This window comes from Ammodytes marinus (assembly GCF_949987685.1).
Source record: "Ammodytes marinus genome assembly, chromosome: 4".
Classification (NCBI taxonomy): Eukaryota; Metazoa; Chordata; class Actinopteri; order Uranoscopiformes; family Ammodytidae; genus Ammodytes; species Ammodytes marinus.
This window is the reverse complement of record NC_137233.1, coordinates 11,186,288-11,206,704: the sequence shown is the minus strand read 5'-3', so window position 1 is coordinate 11,206,704 and position 20,417 is coordinate 11,186,288. Positions and strand designations below refer to the sequence as shown.

At 37.3% G+C, this 20,417-nt stretch overlaps 1 protein-coding gene across 1 annotated transcript; it reads left to right on the top strand.

The window, feature by feature from the left end:
• The first annotated feature begins 501 nt into the window (after positions 1–501).
• Positions 502–20,417, top strand: igfn1.4 (immunoglobulin like and fibronectin type III domain containing 1, tandem duplicate 4). The gene is made up of 24 exons (XM_080026681.1): positions 502–533; positions 3,318–3,408; positions 4,787–4,810; positions 5,254–5,376; positions 5,567–5,706; positions 6,903–7,002; positions 8,721–8,799; positions 8,872–9,064; positions 9,251–9,364; positions 9,793–9,961; positions 10,155–10,427; positions 10,600–10,815; positions 11,104–11,166; positions 13,378–13,493; positions 13,768–13,909; positions 13,999–14,292; positions 14,432–14,734; positions 15,318–15,497; positions 15,592–15,720; positions 15,827–15,906; positions 18,045–18,237; positions 18,698–18,994; positions 19,276–19,602; positions 19,686–20,417. Exons 2-24 carry the CDS (start codon positions 3,363–3,365, stop codon positions 19,688–19,690), a joined length of 3,606 nt encoding a protein of 1,201 aa, XP_079882807.1. The 5' UTR covers positions 502–533; positions 3,318–3,362; the 3' UTR covers positions 19,691–20,417.

Sequence of the window (20,417 nt, the reverse complement as noted above, 5' to 3'; positions counted from 1 at the left end):
GAGATAAAATGAATCTGCAAAAATTGTAAATGACATGTGAAGGGTCAGGGCAGCAACATGCAAAGGGTCTGGGTAGCAACCAAGAGCAAACACTATTACAGAACAACCAAAACCAACAATAACATTTCACATAAGCAGCATAGCGGACAATAGAGAATCTACTTATTGATATACCGAGTAATAATTGACTTAAATCCTTTTTCAATTCATAAAAGGCCTAATAGTCTATCACTAAGGCAATTTCTGAAGAAGATGATGCATTTTGGCAAAGAGACACAGTCATGGTCATCCCACTGTGAGGCTTAAAGCCAACCTTGGCTTTGCCTCCTCCCCCTTGCTAGATGTTTTGATTTATGCCAAAAACAAAAAAGCAATCCCCCTTTCTTGGCAGGCATCCTGTGTGACAACATGGAGGCTTGTGACAGTGTCATTGGAATTCCTGTAAGGATTTAATAGCTTGAAGACCAGGGTGGCAACACTCAAATATCAGTCTGGGAAGCAGCACCTCTCAAAGGGATCACAGGAGTACTGAGGTAAGTTTCCCATTCATCTAACATTTAGCACCAACTTAGATGGAGGTGCAAAGCTTTTAGAGTTGGCTACAGTCTTAAACACTAAACTAATCCTGTGGCTAATTAACTCTTTATAATCTAGTCAAAAGATAACATTGAGTGAAATTGGTCCAATATAGATGGTTGCCTATAAACACAATTGAGCTGACTTGTTTTAGAAAGCCCTAAAATATGCATGGAGTATTTTAGTTTTTTCAACATTCACATTATTTAAGCTGAGTAGAATGGCTTCCAGATGTTGCTGTTCTAATGGTAACTGAAACATGTTTGATTGTTTTTTTTTGTTTTGTTTTTTTTGTTTTGTATTACAGTTAGGTATAGAGTTTGTGAAAATGTAATTGAGGGGGATATAAGGTCGTCTTAGTCATTCTCTGGAGTTAGGAAATGCCAATATATTGCAATGCACACTTTCAATAGCAAAAGTGGCACCTCAGAACATTTTAAATTAATGGATAACACATTCATAGTCATTCGATTGAATCCACAAGTTGGCAAATATTAAATATTTAAATAAAAAATATTAAATATAATAATATAATATTTAAATGTATTTTGAATAATTGTAATTTTCTAAATGTTGTGTCACACACAAATAGTTATCTAACAAACAAATAAGCTAATGCATGTTAATACCATTAATGACAGCAGTCCTTTGAAAACATAATTGCTTATCTTTGGTTATTATTAAACAAAACAAAAAGAGAAAAAAGGGTATTATCTTTCTCTTTTCAAACTCTTCTCTTTCATTATTATATGAACTACAACACTGCCATGTTCCTGCTTCATCTGTTCACTTGTTTTTCCCCAGTTATACAGCTAAAATCAAAGTGTATTTATAACCAAAATTAAGTGTCTACCACCCTCAGCTACTGCACATATTCATTAACATTGATTCTCTAGATAGCCACATACTTTCTGAAACATGCCCCTTAGCCATGTATTGCTTTCAATCATGTTTATGATGCCTTCAGTCTCTAAGTATACTGTCCAGTGCAGTATTTCAGCGCTGGTCAGATAAGCAGCTGGTGGCTTTACCAGCAACATGCAGCCCAGGCCACATGAAACCCATAAAATAAAGAAATTGGGTTGAGTAGAATACAATTTGTTGTCTTGTGGAGTTGTTTTCATATTAAGCATTTACCGTATACAACATTAGCATATTTAGTGAACACGTTTTATGTTACCGTGTACAGGAACAATTTATAATGTGGAATTATTTATACACTGGTAAAAACTATGTGAAAGGTTTGGGTGCAATGTCGATTAATTACATATGCTGATATTTTTGCTCCAAATCACCAGAATAAGTTAATCTACAGTGTTCACCATGGCACGACTCACTCGTAATGTCAGCAGTGATTTATAAGCATATTAAGATATACACGATTTTATGTGGCATGTGACCTATCAGATGACAGTCTGGCTTTCTCATCTTTCAACAGCCGTGGACTGATGACACCCTAGAATATCACGCGCCTGTAATGGGCGGGGTTAGATTTGTCCAAATATTTTATGAGACAGGTCAAAAGCATGCACTCAATATGGCTGAAAATAATCAGCAGCACATTGGCAACAGTTTTCTTCATGAAATGAAAACTGATACATCCCACTTCACTGTTCATTGAGGTTAATTTTTATTTTATAGAAAATTCACCGCTTTCCCTGTTAATAAACATCATGCGATTAAAAAGGGCTCAATGAAACAGCTTCAATAATCTGGTATTATTTTGTAAATGTGTCTATGAAACTGTGTTGGAAAGATGATCAGTTGACTTCTTTCTTGGATCTGAAAAAACACTTGACGCTGGTAGGCCTATCTGTCTGTTTGTAGTGATGCTGTTGTGCAGATTACAATCGATAATGGGAAAATCCAAATATCAACACCAAAACTATAAATCTATATAAAAAAAACTTGGGACAACACATGGTACGGGGAACAATACTTGTTTGCAACTGTATCAGATGTATTTTCTTCCTACAGGAAATGGAGCATGTTGACACTGACAGGCACCTTTACTACAAAACCAACATTTGAACCTACAGTGTCAATAAAATGCAAATCCCAGTGTCATGCAATATATAATGACTTGGGGATATTATATTTCACACAATTTACTGCAGCTAAATTAATTTTTAAAATGTGGTTTTGGGAAGTGTACTATATTGATTGATGGTCAAAATAAGTTATTGCTCTGGGAAGGCAGGTGACTAGTAGCAGGGACTATCATTTAAAAAAAATCCTTAGCTAACCTTAACAAGAAGACAAAGTGCAAATTCCTGTTCAAGTTTGAGTTTTCTTAAAAATAAAGTTTCTGTTTACATTCAGTTGTTAAGCAAAAAAAATGGTTTACATGTTTGTACTTTCACAAATCCGATTAGTCTACATTTCTAAAACCTTTGGAACCCAAAATGTTGATCAACATTGAAAAACATAGCGGATGCAATATCTGAAGCCAAGGGTACCTTTGACCATCAGTGCTTATTATTATATAATTAGCATTTTACTGTAGAGCCTCCTGTTGAATCATTCCACAAGGTAATGATTGGATGTTTGTTGTTTTACTTTAGTTGTATTGTATGTGTCAGTTGTTGGGTGAAACACAAGCTGTATTCCTTAAACAAATATAAAATATGTTACACCAGTATTAATTGTATTTTAAAAATATTATTCAAAAAAGTATTGCTTTAAGTTCGTAATCTTAGATGTAAATACTGCACTTTAATCCTTTCAATGATCTATTTTAGTTTGGAAAATCCTGCTGAATCCACCCAGAAATCAGAGGATCCAAGATGTTTAAAAAATCAGCAGTGAAGGATGGGACCGCTACGGGCCAAGGTAAGCCCTAAAGCTCAAACTCATTTTCTACAGGATGCATTAAAGGAAAACGTCCAAAATCAAGCTAATGTGTCTGTACAACATATCAACTGTTTATTGTTGACCTTTTATTCCAAACCATAAAGATCTAACTGAAACACAGAGAAGTAACCAAATAAATCCAGTGATATGAACCTATAGGGAAAACTGAAAGAATCTTGCGACACAAATAAGTGGATATTATCAACTCTTAAATATGAAGGAACCTTGTTGTGATTATATTTTCATCTTTGTTTTAGAATAAAGCTACTATTTGCATCAAATGGGTTGAAAAGGGTTGTAAAGTTGTAGTTTGCCTTGTGATCCAACAGAGAGCACATTTTAAATTAATTATCAGCTTGACCTATTGCATGCCCTATTGACCTATCCCTAAATTAGGCTAATATTAATGTTGTTTTGCTATGAAAATAGAAAAATAAATCACAGCCATTCTGAACGGACAGTATTGACTCCACCATATCTAAAAAAGCAGTGTTGGAAGTATTTTGAGTTATTCACTATAGAGGGCAAAGTTACAAACAAAGATAAGATAAGGTTTGTCAAGTTTGTAAAAGGCAGCTGGCTAACTCCTTAACGACAACAAATCTGCAGACTCATATGCTAGCGTAGTTGCTTACTGCTAATGCATACTGTAGCCAGGCCCCCAGGAATAGCGCCTGCTTCCGCAATCAAGCAATGCCCAGGGGCCAGACCTGGTATTACAGTTTTGGCAGGATCTTGACCCAGAAATAGATATTACGCCGTCCTTCTTATAATAGGTCCATGACGGTAGTTTCACTGTTGACACTGAGTTTAACTATGAACGAAAGTTCAGTAAATAATACATCTATACAGTTAAAAAAAAAACAATGTGTGACAAAATGTGATGTTTGACTCGCTGCAAACATTTTAAAAAAGAAACACAAAATCTGATAAAATTCTCTTTAGACTGACGCATTATTTCATGTCAGAGTCTATGTTCTTGTGAATACTGTCCATGTCTATATACATAGTCTATGTCTATCTGTTGCTTTAAGTGGTTAATTTGTTTACTTGTATAAGGATACATCTTACTCACAACATGTCACCTGTGTTTTGCTTTAATAGTGCTCAAACTTAATTATTTTATCGAGTTTGTTCAATGCTGAAATTATTACATTGGCAACAGCATATTGATAAGTGTTTTTAAACTATACATTGTTTAACTGTTACTGATATAGATACCTTAAAATGTAGACCACCAACACCCAGTGCATTTAATTGTCTGTCCTTCAGTATAATTATCTAAGTCTAATACATAGTTCAGTGCTTAAACCATGCTGACATTTGCTGTATATACTCTTCAAATGTGCCTTATCAGGTCCTGATGCAGAGAATTGCGATGGTAAGGAAGGTATGCTTAGGGGACAAGAGATAACCGGTCATCAGTTGTCTTTTTGCTCACAAAGGCATGGGCACCTGATATGCAATGGATTCAACAACATACTGTATGAACGCACATACAGTATATTTGTTGAGTGGATATGTAGGCGCATTACTACATATCTGTTCTCAGGATTAATTTTAGGCATGCAGTAAAGAAGTTGAAAAAATAAAGTTATTGTTACATCTGACAAAAGAGATATGTCTGTCACCAGATCCAAATACTTACAGCTCTGAATTATAATAAATTGATAGTGAGTAACATTAAACATTCTAATACGTAAAGTATTAGAATGGGTTTCTGCATGATGTATGTGGTTGTTGATTCTCACTAAAAAATATTATCTTTTTATTTTTGGGTGTCAAATGTATTGTCACTGACATTTCATTTTCCAATGCTGACAGTGGGAATTAAGATCAAATCTAAGGTCCCCGGGGTGATGATTACACAGTTTATCGAGACCCTGCCAGAGGGAACGAGCAATCCAGACTTCATCCGCAAGCCCATAGCTTTGACCATCCAACAGGGTAAGCAATATGAATATTTAAAACAGTTATATCACAAAATAATAGATCCAAGACTTTTTTTCCATTGGGCCATTGGGTATTGATAGCAATTCAATAATAATTCTTAATGACACAGACTTTTTGAATAAATATATCTGCATTGTCTTGTATTTTATATGCAGTTACCATGTCTCTCTCTCTCTCTCTACAGGTAAATTTGCTTTCTTCAAGGCCATTGTTACTGGAGAACCAAAGCCAACTGTAACATGGAGCAGAAATAATGGAGATGTCTCCGATACATCAAGATACCAGTCTCAATACAATTCAAATTCAGATGAGCATACATTTGAGGCAAGCAAAACAGGCTATCAAATCACAGTGATACTATACAGATACAGTACATGCAGAGTTATATAAAACACAGGACACGATGGATGAATAGAAAAAGAAGGAAAGACAAATAGACATCACTTATACAACATCAAAAACATCCAATTTTCTGAGGCGTCAGTTTTTTTTTCTACAAAAAGGTTACTTACACTAATCCTGAGAGAAGCACACAATGTCAGTTTGAAGCGATGAGCTAGACAACCTCATTTGCTGTCAACCAATTGCTGTTTTATATTGAAAATGTGAGTTTCAGATTCAAATTACTCAGATGGATTATTGCCAAGGATAAAACATTTAATTGCACCTCTGCATTTGCCAAGAGGTATAGGGAAAAAATATTGAGATCAGCTTATTTTGAGATAATTAAAATGATGATTTGGTAAATAATAATCAGGACAAATATTACACATTGGTCTTAAGCTGATCTTTGATATATATCCCATACTTATTATAAGTTAGTTTTAACACCTTAATACTACATGCTGTGATTAAAGAGCATAATAACTAGTTGCAAACAAAAAGCTTACATAATAACCATAACATCCCAATATGTAAAGGTAGTGTCAGTGATTCTGGAGGACGCTTATTGTAAAAAAATGAAAGAAATGTGTAAAAATCTCCTCACAATCAGCTACCTGTCCATACTGTGTGCGCTGTTGATTTTTTTGGGGTGTTATAACACAGTCTATGCTCTGTACTCTTGAATGTAAACAGTGTTTATGTTAACAAAGGCGAGCCCACGGTAACTACAACATGTCCGTTTACAGAGCCTAGGCTGTGTATTAACAATGGATTTTTTTCAGTGCACACAAAGTATGGATAGTGGATTGTGAGGAGATATTCATTGATTTTGACAAAAAGTGATTCTGACAACAAGCTCTCCTGAATCGCTGACACCACCTTTAACAATAGCTTAACAATAGCAATTATATCCACTTTTATCTAAAAAACTGTCCAAATAATATCCCACTTATAATCCATACAACTCGTTTAGGAACGTGGCGATGGATGTTGATTAAAGAGTACTTGAGCTGAAAACATAGGGGGCTTATATAACACACAAGACAGATCTAGGTTGGAAACCTTTAATTTAGTAAACAAAGCCAACTACTTCCTAGAATGGTTCAATTATATTTAAAATGTCTTATATCTTGCAGATGCCAAATGTTATGCCAGATCAAGCGGATACCTATAAATGCATTGCCAGAAATGAATATGGACAAGCTATCGTCACAGTTATTCTGAATGTCATTGCAGGTAAGGATTATTTAATTGACAATGAGAAATTAATCTGAGGATGTGTTCACACCAGCTTTGTTTATTGCTGTACAACACCCTTGGTGCAGTTTATTTAGGTTGGTTTGAACACCGTCCGAGACTCTGGTGCGCACTAAACAACTGGACTCTGCTCCGCTTGAAAGATGTGGTCTCGGGCCGCTTGTAATTGAACTCCGGAGTGGATCATCGCATTAAATGCAAATGTTATTAAGCTATTTAGCGCACGTTGTCAGAGCATATACCCATATGCTCCGCCCGCTATAGTCTGATGCTATTGTAATGTGGGTTGAGGAAATTAGCACTACATTTATTAGATTCTGGCTGTCAATATGCGCTCCACATTAAAGACACTACGAGTAACTTTGTCCGTTGGCGGCCCCTTTGGACAAAAGCGGTAGTATATTTACAACCCCAGCTGTCGCGAAGCTGTTTTCTAGCGCGTTCCGTCCGTGCGAGAGTCTAATGAATAGGACGCAATATAGTTCATGTCCGTGTAGCCTATTGAAAGTGTGAGGGCACCGGACTCTTTTCGGCTCTGTGAGAGTGGTTAGTGACTCTGCATCAACTAATGCCAGTCAGTGCCAAACACACCTGATTGCAATGAGTTGATGCAGTGTCACCTAACTAGGCTACTCTCACGAAGCTGAAAGATTATGTGTCCTCACAGAAAGCGAATGAACGAGAGACGGCAGTATTGATCACGCTGAGGTAATGTGTTTATGCTGGTGTAAATAATGACTATTTCAGATGAATAATGGTAATCTGATGATGGTGAAGCAAAGTAAACTTTGTGTTAGTACCGCTCATTCATTTAGGAGTAAACACTGCAGTCTAGTTCGCTCCCGTGAATGCTTACACATTGCTTGGCAATGTCCTCCTCCCGCCCGTCTATCACTCTCCCTTTTAGGTTTTCTTCATTGCATTCTCTTTTTTTTTCTTTGATGGTTCAGCCCTGTTATCAGTCATTATGACGAAAGATAACTGTCTCAAACAAGGCAGCCGCTCCCCTTCCCTCACCTGAAGGGATAGGCTTCTCAAATTGCGTTGCTGCGCCACACTGAAATCTGCGACCAATACGGATATGTGACATATAGCCTGCACGCGCGAACCGAAAATCGGACTGGGTGTGCGACCAGACCAAAAGCAGTAATAAAAACTATATAAAAACTTATTTCTTTGCACTGATGGTCTCGTTTGCTGTTAAAGGTACTTTATGATTATCAGAGGAAACATGAGGCTGTTTAAAAGATATTTCAATGTTACTCGTAGCTGCTTTAAGCATTAAAATAAACGGCCGACACTAGGTGATGGTAGAATTTGGAATCGATTTGCATTTTTGTGCACGTGACTTTTGCTTACAATGTATAGTCCGCTTGAGTTTCGCCTTTGTGAACACGAACCGAACAATCTAAAAAATTAAACAATGTCTCCGGTCTCAACTGGTGTGCACCAAAGAAGCGCACTATTAGGTGTCAAGTTCAACATGACCTAAGTATGCTTGCAGACATTTAATTTGAAATGGCATGCAGATTCCCATACTGTATATACTTACACACACTTAGAAACAAAGTTTTCAATGTATTACTTCACACCCGTATTCCAGAATGTATGTGCCCACCCTCCCCCTCCTTGTTTGTTAATACTATTATTGTATTAATATTGTGAGTATCTTCTTTTTTTCTGTGTTTTACTTTCAGTTGGTTTCAAAAAGACCGTGCAACAAGAAGTTGAAGCCCCAGATGGGAATTTTAAAACTTTACTTAAAAAAAGGAAAAGGTGAGTTTGTGCTACATAAGTTGATGGACTGTATTTTTTTCAACTAAATTATCTCTTTATTTTATTTTCCAGTAAGGTCATACCGAAATCTAAGCAACTTGAAAAAAAAGATGGTGAGATTGATCCTAAATTTTGGGAGCTCTTAATGAGTTCTGACAAGAAAGATTATGAGTCCATCTGTTTACAGTTTGGAGTGACAAACTTTCGCTGGATGCTCAAAACACTAACTGCGATGAAAAAAGAGAGGGAGGAAGAACAAGCTCAGGTTGATAATTTTTAATATTTGCATATTTATTTGTTGTCTTTTGTTATTACGAAGTTTGATCCTGATAAGCGCTTAGATAAGTCCTAAAGAAAAGTTCATTCAGTAACATAAAAAAAGTATGTAACCATTCATTTTACGTTACTTTGTTTCCTGCTGTAATAATTGATCTTTTTCTGTTTATTCAAGTTTGTCAAAAGCCTGTCCAACCTGAAACACATTAAGGTCAATGGAGATGGTACTGCATCCTTTGAGATTGACATGGACCTTATTGACCAAAGCAGCTCCATTTTTCTGTACAAGGTAATTGCAAAAAGAATATTGTAACTCCCCTATTAACTCAAATACACAATATATATGTGGTAGTTAAGGCACCCAGAGAATGGCTCTTGTTTGCTTAAATTCCTTAACCAATAAATTAACGAGAGCCATTGAATTACCATAGTTAGTATTTTAGAAATCTGGCCAAGTTTGTAAAATTAATTAAGATATATTTTAATGTGCTGGAAGGACAGACGGATTCACCAACATCTTTGAGCCCATTGACTTCTAAACTACTTGTAAATATATTTGCATCACAGCCCTAACTGTAGAACATATACTGGAGAGTATGTTTTGATAAAATCCTTTCCATTTTTGCCATTTATCCGTCTAATATCTTGCAGCAATGTTTTGCTAACAACAATTTGAAGCATAACCAAAGGAAATTACAGTGTATATTTCTCCCACAGGATGGTGAAATGGTTCCGTATACAAAGCAGTTGGGAGATGAGATGAAACACGGCCTTAAAATAGTGGGGAAAAAATATATTTTTAGTTTAAGGGACCTTATGCCTGACGATGCTGGGCTGTACCAGTTGGATGTAGATAATGTGAATATGTTCTCCACTGAATTTAAAAGTAAGTTCAACACTTAAACACATGTAAAATGCATAGCCCCAATTAAAGCAAAGGAAGACAATGTTTTGATGCATTAAATGAAATATTCCTATTTAAAATAAATAACATCAACTGTGTTTTTAATAATTATAATTCATGAAAATGTAACAAACTATGTTCAATCTAAAATATATATATTTTTTTTATATTGCAGTCCCCAATGTGGATTTCTTGGTGAAAATTCAAGAAGTGAAAGCAATTGAGAGACAAGATGCTGTTTTTGAGTGTGTCCTGTCAAATCCCTTCTCCAAGATATTGTGGTTTGGCAAGAATTTGCCACTGGAGCAAGGGGATAAACATGATATCCAGGTTTCAGAAGACAAGCTCATTCACAGGCTGGTGGTCAAAGACTGCATGGTAGTAGACAAAGGAATCTATTCTGCCTGTGCAGGAATAAAATCTTGCAATGCATGGCTTGTTGTTGAAGGTAAGATATTACATGGCCAACCAGACTCAATAGTTATTTTTAATAATGGATAACAGTTTTTAAGGAAAATATAATGACAATACCAACTTATTCTTATCAATTATTGATGTTCATGTCATGGTATAGTATTTTTAAGTATAAACTCACTAAAAATATTTTTTTACCAATTTAGCTGATAAAGATGCACAAAGGGGCAAAAAAACTGCAAGGAAAACAACACAGGCCGGAGGGTCTGGGATAGATTTGCAAAAGATTGCCCAAGAACAACAAGCAAAATTGGTGAAGGACAGAGAGGAAATAAAAGAACAGATAAAAGCCGCAAAAGAGGTTGCTGCAGCAGCTCCACCTCCACCTGAAACCACCAAGGCACCAGAAGAACCTAAACCAGGTAAGAATGCCAGCAACAAGGTTTGTGAAACACAGTATTTAAAAAACAAAAATATAAAACTATGTGGGCAAAGTTTATTGCAAATCTGAATTAATAATATTGGGATTAATATTATTGTGATAATTAAAAAGGTAATTCTTGACATGGATATTAAAATATTTCAAGAATTGCAATGGTTTAGGCTCAAGTCAAAAATTAGAATAATGGGAACCTTTGTTATATCAATTTGCACATTACGATTGCCATGTTTTGATATGGCAACCACTAACTGGTTTTAATGTTTGATAGAAATGGTCAGCGAACCACCAGCAGCAGCAGTTGAACCACCGGTTGTGGAGGTAGTACGCACTGGTAAGAAATGTTAATGCTGTGAAAACCTCTGCATGCATTTAAAGGTGAATGGGTCTATTGACAATATAAGGACTTCAGAAATACATTCATCCTGATCTTTACTGTTTGTCAGCTTATTGTGTGATTGCCTACCTGTTTAAAGTCAGTTTTTCTTAAATAGAATTCCAACAATTTATATATACTGTTATATACAGGTTGCCATGTTATTACACAGTTGTTTAGAGTGGTCTGTCTCTAGCTGAATGTTTTAATGTCCGTTTGTGTTTTGGTTCTTGATATCTATGTTCAAAATCTCAGACAGATTATTTTACCCTGCCCACAATTTACTGTCAATGTAGGGCCGGTGTCCACCTAGTGCCTTTTTCTGAGCACAAGTGTCTTTTTTCAATTGATGTCAATGAGAAGCGAGTGTCTCAGCTGCAGGCGGCGGCACAGTGAAAAGGCACAGCGCCCAGGGTCTTTTTCGCAAGAGTTTTGCTCCTTTTGTGCGGCCACTTCAAGCGTTTCGATTTAAATATCTCTCAACTTTTCATAAAAGCACCGGGGACGTCACTGGCACTTTTATCAAGGGGCCAATCAGAGTAGATTGTCGGGACTTGTCATCTTGGCAACTAAGAAGACAAAAGAGAAATTGCTTTTAACCCAAAACTGTACAAAATGAGTGACTTAAAATGACCACATCAGAGAGAAAGGAAAGCCCATTTGTGGGAGCAAATTAGGTGTACACTTGATTCACCATATTTTTATACGGATCGTTTTATGCCCACACATTGCCCTACTTCTTGCTCTATGTGTGTTTGCAGGAGCCATGATAGCGGGAAGCTCTTCATCCAAACAGAGGATGATGGAAAGTATTCTCCGTTTGATAGGACTACTCATGTTAAAATTTTAAGATTTTGAATAGAAAAACAGCAGGCCTAAACAGTAAAACCAGTGTTGATCATACAGCGCCAGTGGACAAGATGACAAACAGCTTTTTCTCCCCTGCACACAGCGTTCCCTTGATCCGGCGTTGAGCCAGCGTTTGCCACCCGAAAAAAGCGCTAGGTGGACACGGTCCAATTACTTTGTATCATATCAACTGGTTGGTTGACATTTGTAAAATGGGCGAGAGTAAACTTCCAAAGAAGATGGCCGGTTATTGAAAGTTCCATGTGTCATGAAATCCATAAACACCGATTAACAGATATAAATCTAAAATGTTGTCATACCTTCTGTGATCGCTGATAGGTAATTCAGACAAAACATCAACAGCAGCTGGCGACTCGGGAAGTGGTAAGAGCGAAAACAGTGGACCCGTTCAAATGACTCACTAAATGAGTAATTACTAAAGCAAATAAAAAGTATTTACTGTTGTTATTGATGTTGGTCCACTCAGCTGAGGAGGTCGGTGGCATTGAACAGCATGATCAACCACATGCATATGCGGAGGAAGGTGGTATGCCAGACATTAAATTCTGAAACTACAACAGTAACTTGGATATTAAAAGACTAATAAAAGATTATTGTAAGACTTTATTTGTATTTGTAACACCATAGTCTGAAGAAATAACAAATAAGTATCTAATCAAATTATTATGATCCTTGTAAAATCCCTCTGTAAATGTTCCATAAACTTACGTGGTGTGAATTAACAGAATAGCAATAATTTACAACCGGCATGTGGAACTTAATTTTAATATACAACGGATAGAGATCCAAAGACTCTATCTTCATGTCGTGTGAGACTGTTTTTTCATACAAAAGTTTACAAGGCTTTATGACTTTGCAAATTTAATTATGAAAAAAACCATGTTTACAATGCCTGTCATTGCAATGTGTTGTCATGTATAATATAATATATAATTTGCATTTTAACTTGTGTATATCATCAACTTTCTAACCAGACCACCATCATCAAATATTTGAACTGTGCACTGTATTATTAATTTTAATCTGAAACACATGTATTGAAAAAAATAGGGTGTTGTTGGAGTGTAATTTATGATTATACTCTCAATTACTTACTTACCTATTTTTGATTAAATATATGATTTCTCAATGTAGTACAACTATGACATTCAAAGGAAATTGTTGATGTTGATGAACCAACTAATAACCCAACAAGCATATTGAGTGTCTGACATGTATCGTTGAGGATACATGGTCCTAAACTGAAAGTGGCTGCACATAGATATGCAAAAATGAAAGTAACTGTTTTATGTTGCCCAGAGCTTGGAATTACCTGTGGACTCTCTGATATATTTGCCCTTCGTGAAAAGCCTGTTGAATTAAGTGTAAAGATGAACATGGACTGCGAAGGTGCCTGGTTCAAAGATGGAGAGCAGGTAAGTCCCATGAATTAGCACATGTATGTACTACATATTATATTAAATATAACTTTAAAAGTCGGGTGTTTATCTGAACATATCATTAAGAGGAAAGTGTGAGAGCAAAAGGAAAGTTTTTTATTCTAACATTATTTACATTTGAAAAGACTATAGGAAGTACATAGGAAGTACATTGTTACAATGTGTTGTGTGTCTCTAGTTTCATCTTTTTGCAAATAATGTAATGCAACATAAAAACATGAAGTTATCCGTTTAATTTTTGATGTGCTAGTTAGACTCAGGTGCTGGGGTAAATATCACCAAAGATGGAAACTCTCACAAGCTGACAATTCGAAGCTCAACAGATGACGACTCCGGAGTTTATCGATTTGTATCAGGGGATCAAAGTACACAGGGAAAGGTCACTATTGGAGGTATAATTAACAATGTTCGTTGTAGAGCATATATTAAATGAAACAACAGTTCCTGCACATTAAACTGAATTACAATTTGTTCTGTACAGACGTACCCACATTTGACCCAGACGACCTTCACAAGTTCTCTAAACCTGTGATCGTAAGAGTGGGCCAGAACGCTGCTTTCAAGATGCCCTTTCCTCCTCAGGAATCTTTGTTGGTTAGTTGGTTTAAGGATGGCAATGAGATCAAAGATGGAGGAGGAGTTAAAATTGTGAGGGAGCCCAATCATAGCCGGCTGCTATTCAGAGACTGCCTGCGGACTGATGCAGGGGAAATAAAGATCCAACTCAAAAACCCTTTTGGGGTTGTGGAGGCTTCATCTCAGCTTATTGTGCTTGGTACGTATACAAAATCTTAATTAGTAAAGTGAGATATACTGACAGTTAAATATATGACATTCCCACTATTTGATTACTCATACTCAGTCATGACTACATCCAAACATGAACACAACTTTTACCATGTTTCTCGTCACAGATCGGCCAGGTCCACCAGGGGGTCCAGTGGAGACTGTTGAAACCACCTCATCTGTAATTGAAATTAAATGGAAACCTCCCACAGACGATGGCGGCTCTGCTGTTACAAACTATATAATAGAACGGCAGCAGGCAGGCCAAAGTCTGTGGACGAAACTCGGGGATGTCTCAGCTGACAAGACTACCTTCAGAGACAGGAATGTGACGCATGGAAAAAAATACAACTACCACATCTATGCAGAAAATCCTGAGGGCCTCAGTGATTCCCTGGAGACTGATGATAGCATTATGGCTGGCATATTGAGTAAGTGTAGAAAAAATAAGTCTCATGTACCATTTCTAAGCAAATCCCATGTTAATCTCCCTCAGAGGCAGTATTTAAAGACCTACTTCACCGGTGGAAATATGAAGGTGTATTGAACTCTGAGATCCTATAGAATAAATGTGCAAACATTTTAGAAATTGGTGCATCCTAGCCTGAGAAAAGGCAGAAAGAGTGTTGTATGGTCTCGCTGACTAACCCTACATGTTACCATGTGTGACATCACGCATGGTAAAATGTAGGGTTAGGATTAACAGGGCAGCTGGACCAAGGGAAGACCAAGCTGGACCAAGGGAAAACCTCATTCATTACATTATAATAGTGATTTTACAATGATGGAACACCAGTTCCAAATTGGTGAAGTGTTCCTTTATGTCACAAAAGGCCCCCCCCTTTTATTTTTGCTGGAATGGTTGCACTATCTCCAAGAGTATAGTTTGCATTATCCTACGGTAACAACACATGCATGAACTTAATTATTCCACCTCTTTAATGACTTCTTAATTATTGTAAAAAGTATAATTATTAATGGGCTTGATTAATTTAACTACTTTTCATTACTTAGTACTCTCTGGTCCACCTGGAGCCCCGAAAGTGGTGAGTGCCACAAAGACCTGCATCAACTTGACCTGGACCCCTCCAGAGGATGACAGAGGAGTCCCAATCATTGGTTACCAACTAGAGAAACGAAAGAAAGATACACATCAGTGGATTGCACTAAATGCAGTAAATGAACCTATTGAAGGTTTGTCTGACATATAATATGTTGATAAAAGTAACATTTGTTTTAATTTATTTTGATTGTTCTTCCCTGCATTACTATTAATCTTATCTTTCAGATGTGAAATACGCGGTAAAAGATGTTACTGAGGGAGCAGAGTATGAGTTCAGGGTTGCAGCAATCAATGAGTCAGGATCAGGAGAGCTAAGCCCTCCATCTGAAATGGTGTGTGCAAAGAATCCCAACAGTAAGTGGTTAACTTATTTTTCATTGTGCATTTTATTTATTAACGTTGTTATCCAGAGCAATGTTGGTTCACCTTTAAAATGTTCATATTGTGTGTTTTCCTCCAGTGAGACCTTGTTTTAAGAACCCAGAGGACTTCATTGTTGTCAGAGCAGGAAATTCTGCACGTGTCAAAATTTGCTATGAGGTAAAGATAAGCCTAAAAGCTGGTATGTAGACTGACCATGATATGAATCTTAGGGTGTATTCACACATGCCGTGTTTAGTTCGGTTGAAACAAACTCAGGTGCACTTCCGCCTTCAGTGCGCATCTTTCAGGCAGGTGTGAATACAGCAATCTCACTTGGGGGCGGACCAACAAGCGCTCCGAGACCCAGCTGAAGCGGTAGTCTGGATGCGTTTCCAAACGCACTCTGCTGCAGTTTGTTTGTGGTGTGAATTTGTCCGGACTCGATCCGACCCAAATGCAGGAAGCACTGTGCCTTTTCTTTTTTAATAAATTGCCGTCAGCTTCACATTATGGGAAAGCGTTGTTGTTGCCATTGTTAGGACGATAAGTTGTGGTTTGACCGGGAGCACAGAACAATATATATTACATTTGATCGAGAGGACGCGTAAAAATGCTGAATGTGTTCAGCGATCAGATGAAGGAGAGGGGAGCATCTCCCGCACAGTGCCAACAGGTTCACGATGCGCAAGAAGTGTGTGTTTTTATTTTACTTCCCATGTACGGGACCGTCAATAGGGCTTCATATTATAACTAGTGCTGTCAAACGATTAAAATATTTAATCGCGATTTATCGCATTAATGTCATAGTTAACTCGCGATTAATCGCACATTTTTATCTATTCCAGCCTAAATGTCCCTTGATTTCTTTTTGTCCCATTATTTTTTCTAATTTTAATGCTCATTCTAACACCCATTCTCTACACCCTTGTAATGCAGTGTATTTCTTCTACAACAGCACTAATTATAACCATATGAAACAACAATAATTAGATGTTCTTCTTCTTTATTTATAGGCTAGCCTTTTTATTATCTTTAACCCCATAGTATATCAATGATATACACTCACCGGCCACTTTATTAGGTACACCTGTTCAATGGCTTATAAAAACAAAAAGCTAATAAGCCAATCACATGGCAGCAGTTTAATGTATTAAGGCATTTAGACGTGGTCAAGACAATGTACTGAAGTCAAACCGAGCATCAGAATGGGGAAGAAAGGGGGTTTAGGTGACATTGAACATGGCATGGTTGATGGTGCACGGCAGGATGGATCCATACTTTCATGTTGTTTACGCCAAATTCTGAACCTGCCATCTGAATGTCGCAACTGAAATCAAGACTCATCAGACCAGGCATGATTTTTCAATCTTCTATTGTCCAATATTGGTGATCCTGTGAAAATTGTAGCCTAATTTTCCTGTTTTTAGCTGACAGGAGTGGCACCCGGTGGGGTCTTCTGTTGCTGTAGCCCATCTGCTTCAAGGTTGGTTGTGTTTTGCGTTCAGAGATGGTATTCTGCATATCCTGGTTGTAATGAGTGGTTATTTGAGTTACTGTTGCCTTTCTATCATCTCAAACCAGTATGCCCATCCTCCACTGACCTCTGACTTCAACAAGGAATTTTACGTCCACACAAATGCCGCTCACTGGATATTTTTTCTTTTTCGGACCATTCTCTGTAAACCCTAGAGATGGTTTGGAGTGAAAATCCCAGTAGATCAGCAGTTTCTGAAATACTCATAGCAGCCCTCCTGGCACACTCAACATTGCCATGTTCAAAGTCACTTAAAACCCCTTTCTTCCCCATTCTGTTGCTCGGTTTCAACCTAAATAAGTTGTCACGTCCAGGTCTACTGTATATGCCTTAATGCTTTGAGTTTCTGCCATGTGATTGGCTGATAGGTTATATGTGTTAACAATAAATTGAACCGCTGGACCTAATAAATTGGCCGGTGAGTGTATTTCGCAGTTTTTACTTCATTCTTGCTTCTTTCCACCCCAGAATGTCTGTTCAATGAATGAATGACCTCAGATCACGTGTGGTTTTGCTTCGTAATGCTGGTTCACTTACAAAAGGGGCATTACGAAAGTGGACCACACCAAACAAAAAAAATCTAAACTCTATTTGGTATGGACCAAAGCAAGTGAACTAACGGACTTTCCCTGTGTGAATACACCCTTAAAAATTCAAGTCAGTTTTGCATTTCTTATTTTATTTACCCATTCCAACGTTGTCATATCATTCAGAGATGAGTTTACCACAGTGTGACATGACTTCATATACCTTAGATTTTATCTTATGTATCCATCTCCAGGCTGAACCTCCACCTCAGATTACTTGGCTGAAGGACGATGAGCCAATATCCCCATGGATTAATATAATCAATACAGAGGGAATGTCTCAGGTTGTAATTCCCTCATCAATGCGCTCTGATTCAGGCATTTACACAATCATAGCCAAAAACTCTGTGGGTGAAGCTTCATTCGACATTGATGTTAGAGTCACAGGTAAGGAGAATTACCGTGTTTTAAACTATGATTAGTATAGAAAACATTTGGGAAATGCAGGGATATTTTTGTCCTGAAACTACTAGTGGCAAATACTACATTAGTTGAAATGGTTTTCTGGCCAGAAGGGAACATCTTTTATATCAACATAATTGAATAACATTGAGCCTGGATAAATTCCAATGACACACTGAAGTATTGGAAATACAACACTAACCCATAATTAACATTGGACAATGTTTAAATGGAATTAGGAACAAACACAACAAAGTAACATCCAGTAAAGGGATTTGATTAAAATCTGTAATAAAAATGTGTCAAAAGGTGTCAAAGCAGCCACATAACAAATTAATATATAATCATTGCTCCCACAAAAAGGGGAGGGGGGATCATCATATTAAGAAATATATAATTTCCTCTCTTTGAAACATACTCTGCATCTCATCATGGTTGTTGCTAGATGAGCCAAAGACTCCAGGGCCAGTGGAGCTGGAGCAAACAATCCATGGCAAAGTCCTGGTGTCATGGGCTCCTTCTCCAGACCAGGAACTTGATGACCGACTGTGCTACATGGTGTCTCAACACGACTCCGACAACAGAGTGTGGAGGACTGTAGCAGACCGCCTCTTCGCTAACACATACACAGCCAACAACATTCTTCCTGGGGTAGAGTACCATTTTCGGATCTATGCCAGGAATGATATGGGCCTCTCAGATCCATCTAAGTCACCTACATGGGGAATCAACAGTAACAGAAGTGAGTTATTGTATTATTATTTTCCAGTTCCATTATGTTTGATTATGCATTTCAGTTGATCAAAACCATACACAGTACATTATGCACATGACATTGTATTGTGTAATCAAACCACATGATTACATCTAATCTAATTCAAGTGTGGGAATGTTTATGTGGAGTACATCAGCTCAACATAAGCGTTAGCAGAGTCACTGTGGGCAAATTGCTATGATGACCGAAACATAAGTACAACTTCACAAAGTCAATCCTTTTCCTCCTTGATTTTTTCCCCCATCAAGTTCCAATAACTTCAAATGGAAATAATTTAAGGGAACTCACTTTTGAGAGGCCTCCATCCATCTTGGTCCCTCTGAAAGTCCACACACCACCTAAAGGTTACCAAGTCTACATGACCTGTGCTGTCCGTGGCTGTCCTACACCCACTGTATCCTGGTACCTGAACAACATCTGCATCAACTCGGACAACAACTACTACATCACCAACTCCTTTGGTGTGTGCTCCCTGGACATCCTTAGAGTCCGACCGAAGGACAGTGGTGAATATAAAGTTGTTGCGGTCAACTCTTTTGGCAGGGCAGAGTGTTCTACTAAGCTTATTGTTAGAGGTAAGGTTTAACTCTTTTCTCAGACGTATGTTTTGAATTACTTGTTTTTATTTATAATGATTTTTTCTTCTTTTTCTCTACAGATTAAAATGGCATGAAGGGTTAATCGAGCGTTTCCCCTTAACAGAGATATTTGGGGAAATGAGGAGGTGCCATATTTTTAATTTACTGCAAAGACTGCATTGAAAATGTGTGATACTGTTATGTAAATTGTTGGTGAAACCGTTTAAAATGGTCTAATTACAAATTGTTTAATTTATTTGAAATGTGACTGACTTACAATTGTGAGCACGCTCTACTGTTCACACTGCACGTATCATTTATGTAACAGCATTGTAACTCCCAGCCCTATCTCCATTGATTTTGCATTTGCCATGGATATTCAAAGTGTCATAAAAGTATATACATTTATATTCTAGTCGTGTCATCCATCCTTGTGGTTGTGAAAGCAAAAAAGCTGTTAGGTGTGTTTTTTAAGCAAGATGGCGTGTGTGAGCCAGAGAGAGAGCGAGCAAGGAATGTACTGCCAATTGATGTAACATGGGGTTCAAAATAATAAATAGGGTCACAAATATACATAATGTATTGCATAAAAAATTGTGTCAGACGATGTCAAACATTATTTTCACTGGCCTTTGGCTGATAAACGCGGGGTTTGCAGGAAAGATAGCTGTCGCTTTTGAGATGGAGCTTCTGGGACTTGGCAGTATAAATTTTATAACCTAAGGTAAACATGCACGCCACGCTCACGCCACGCAACTACTGTGAACAAGGCCTTACCCTGTCATCAGAATGAACTATTTAGCACGAGTGAA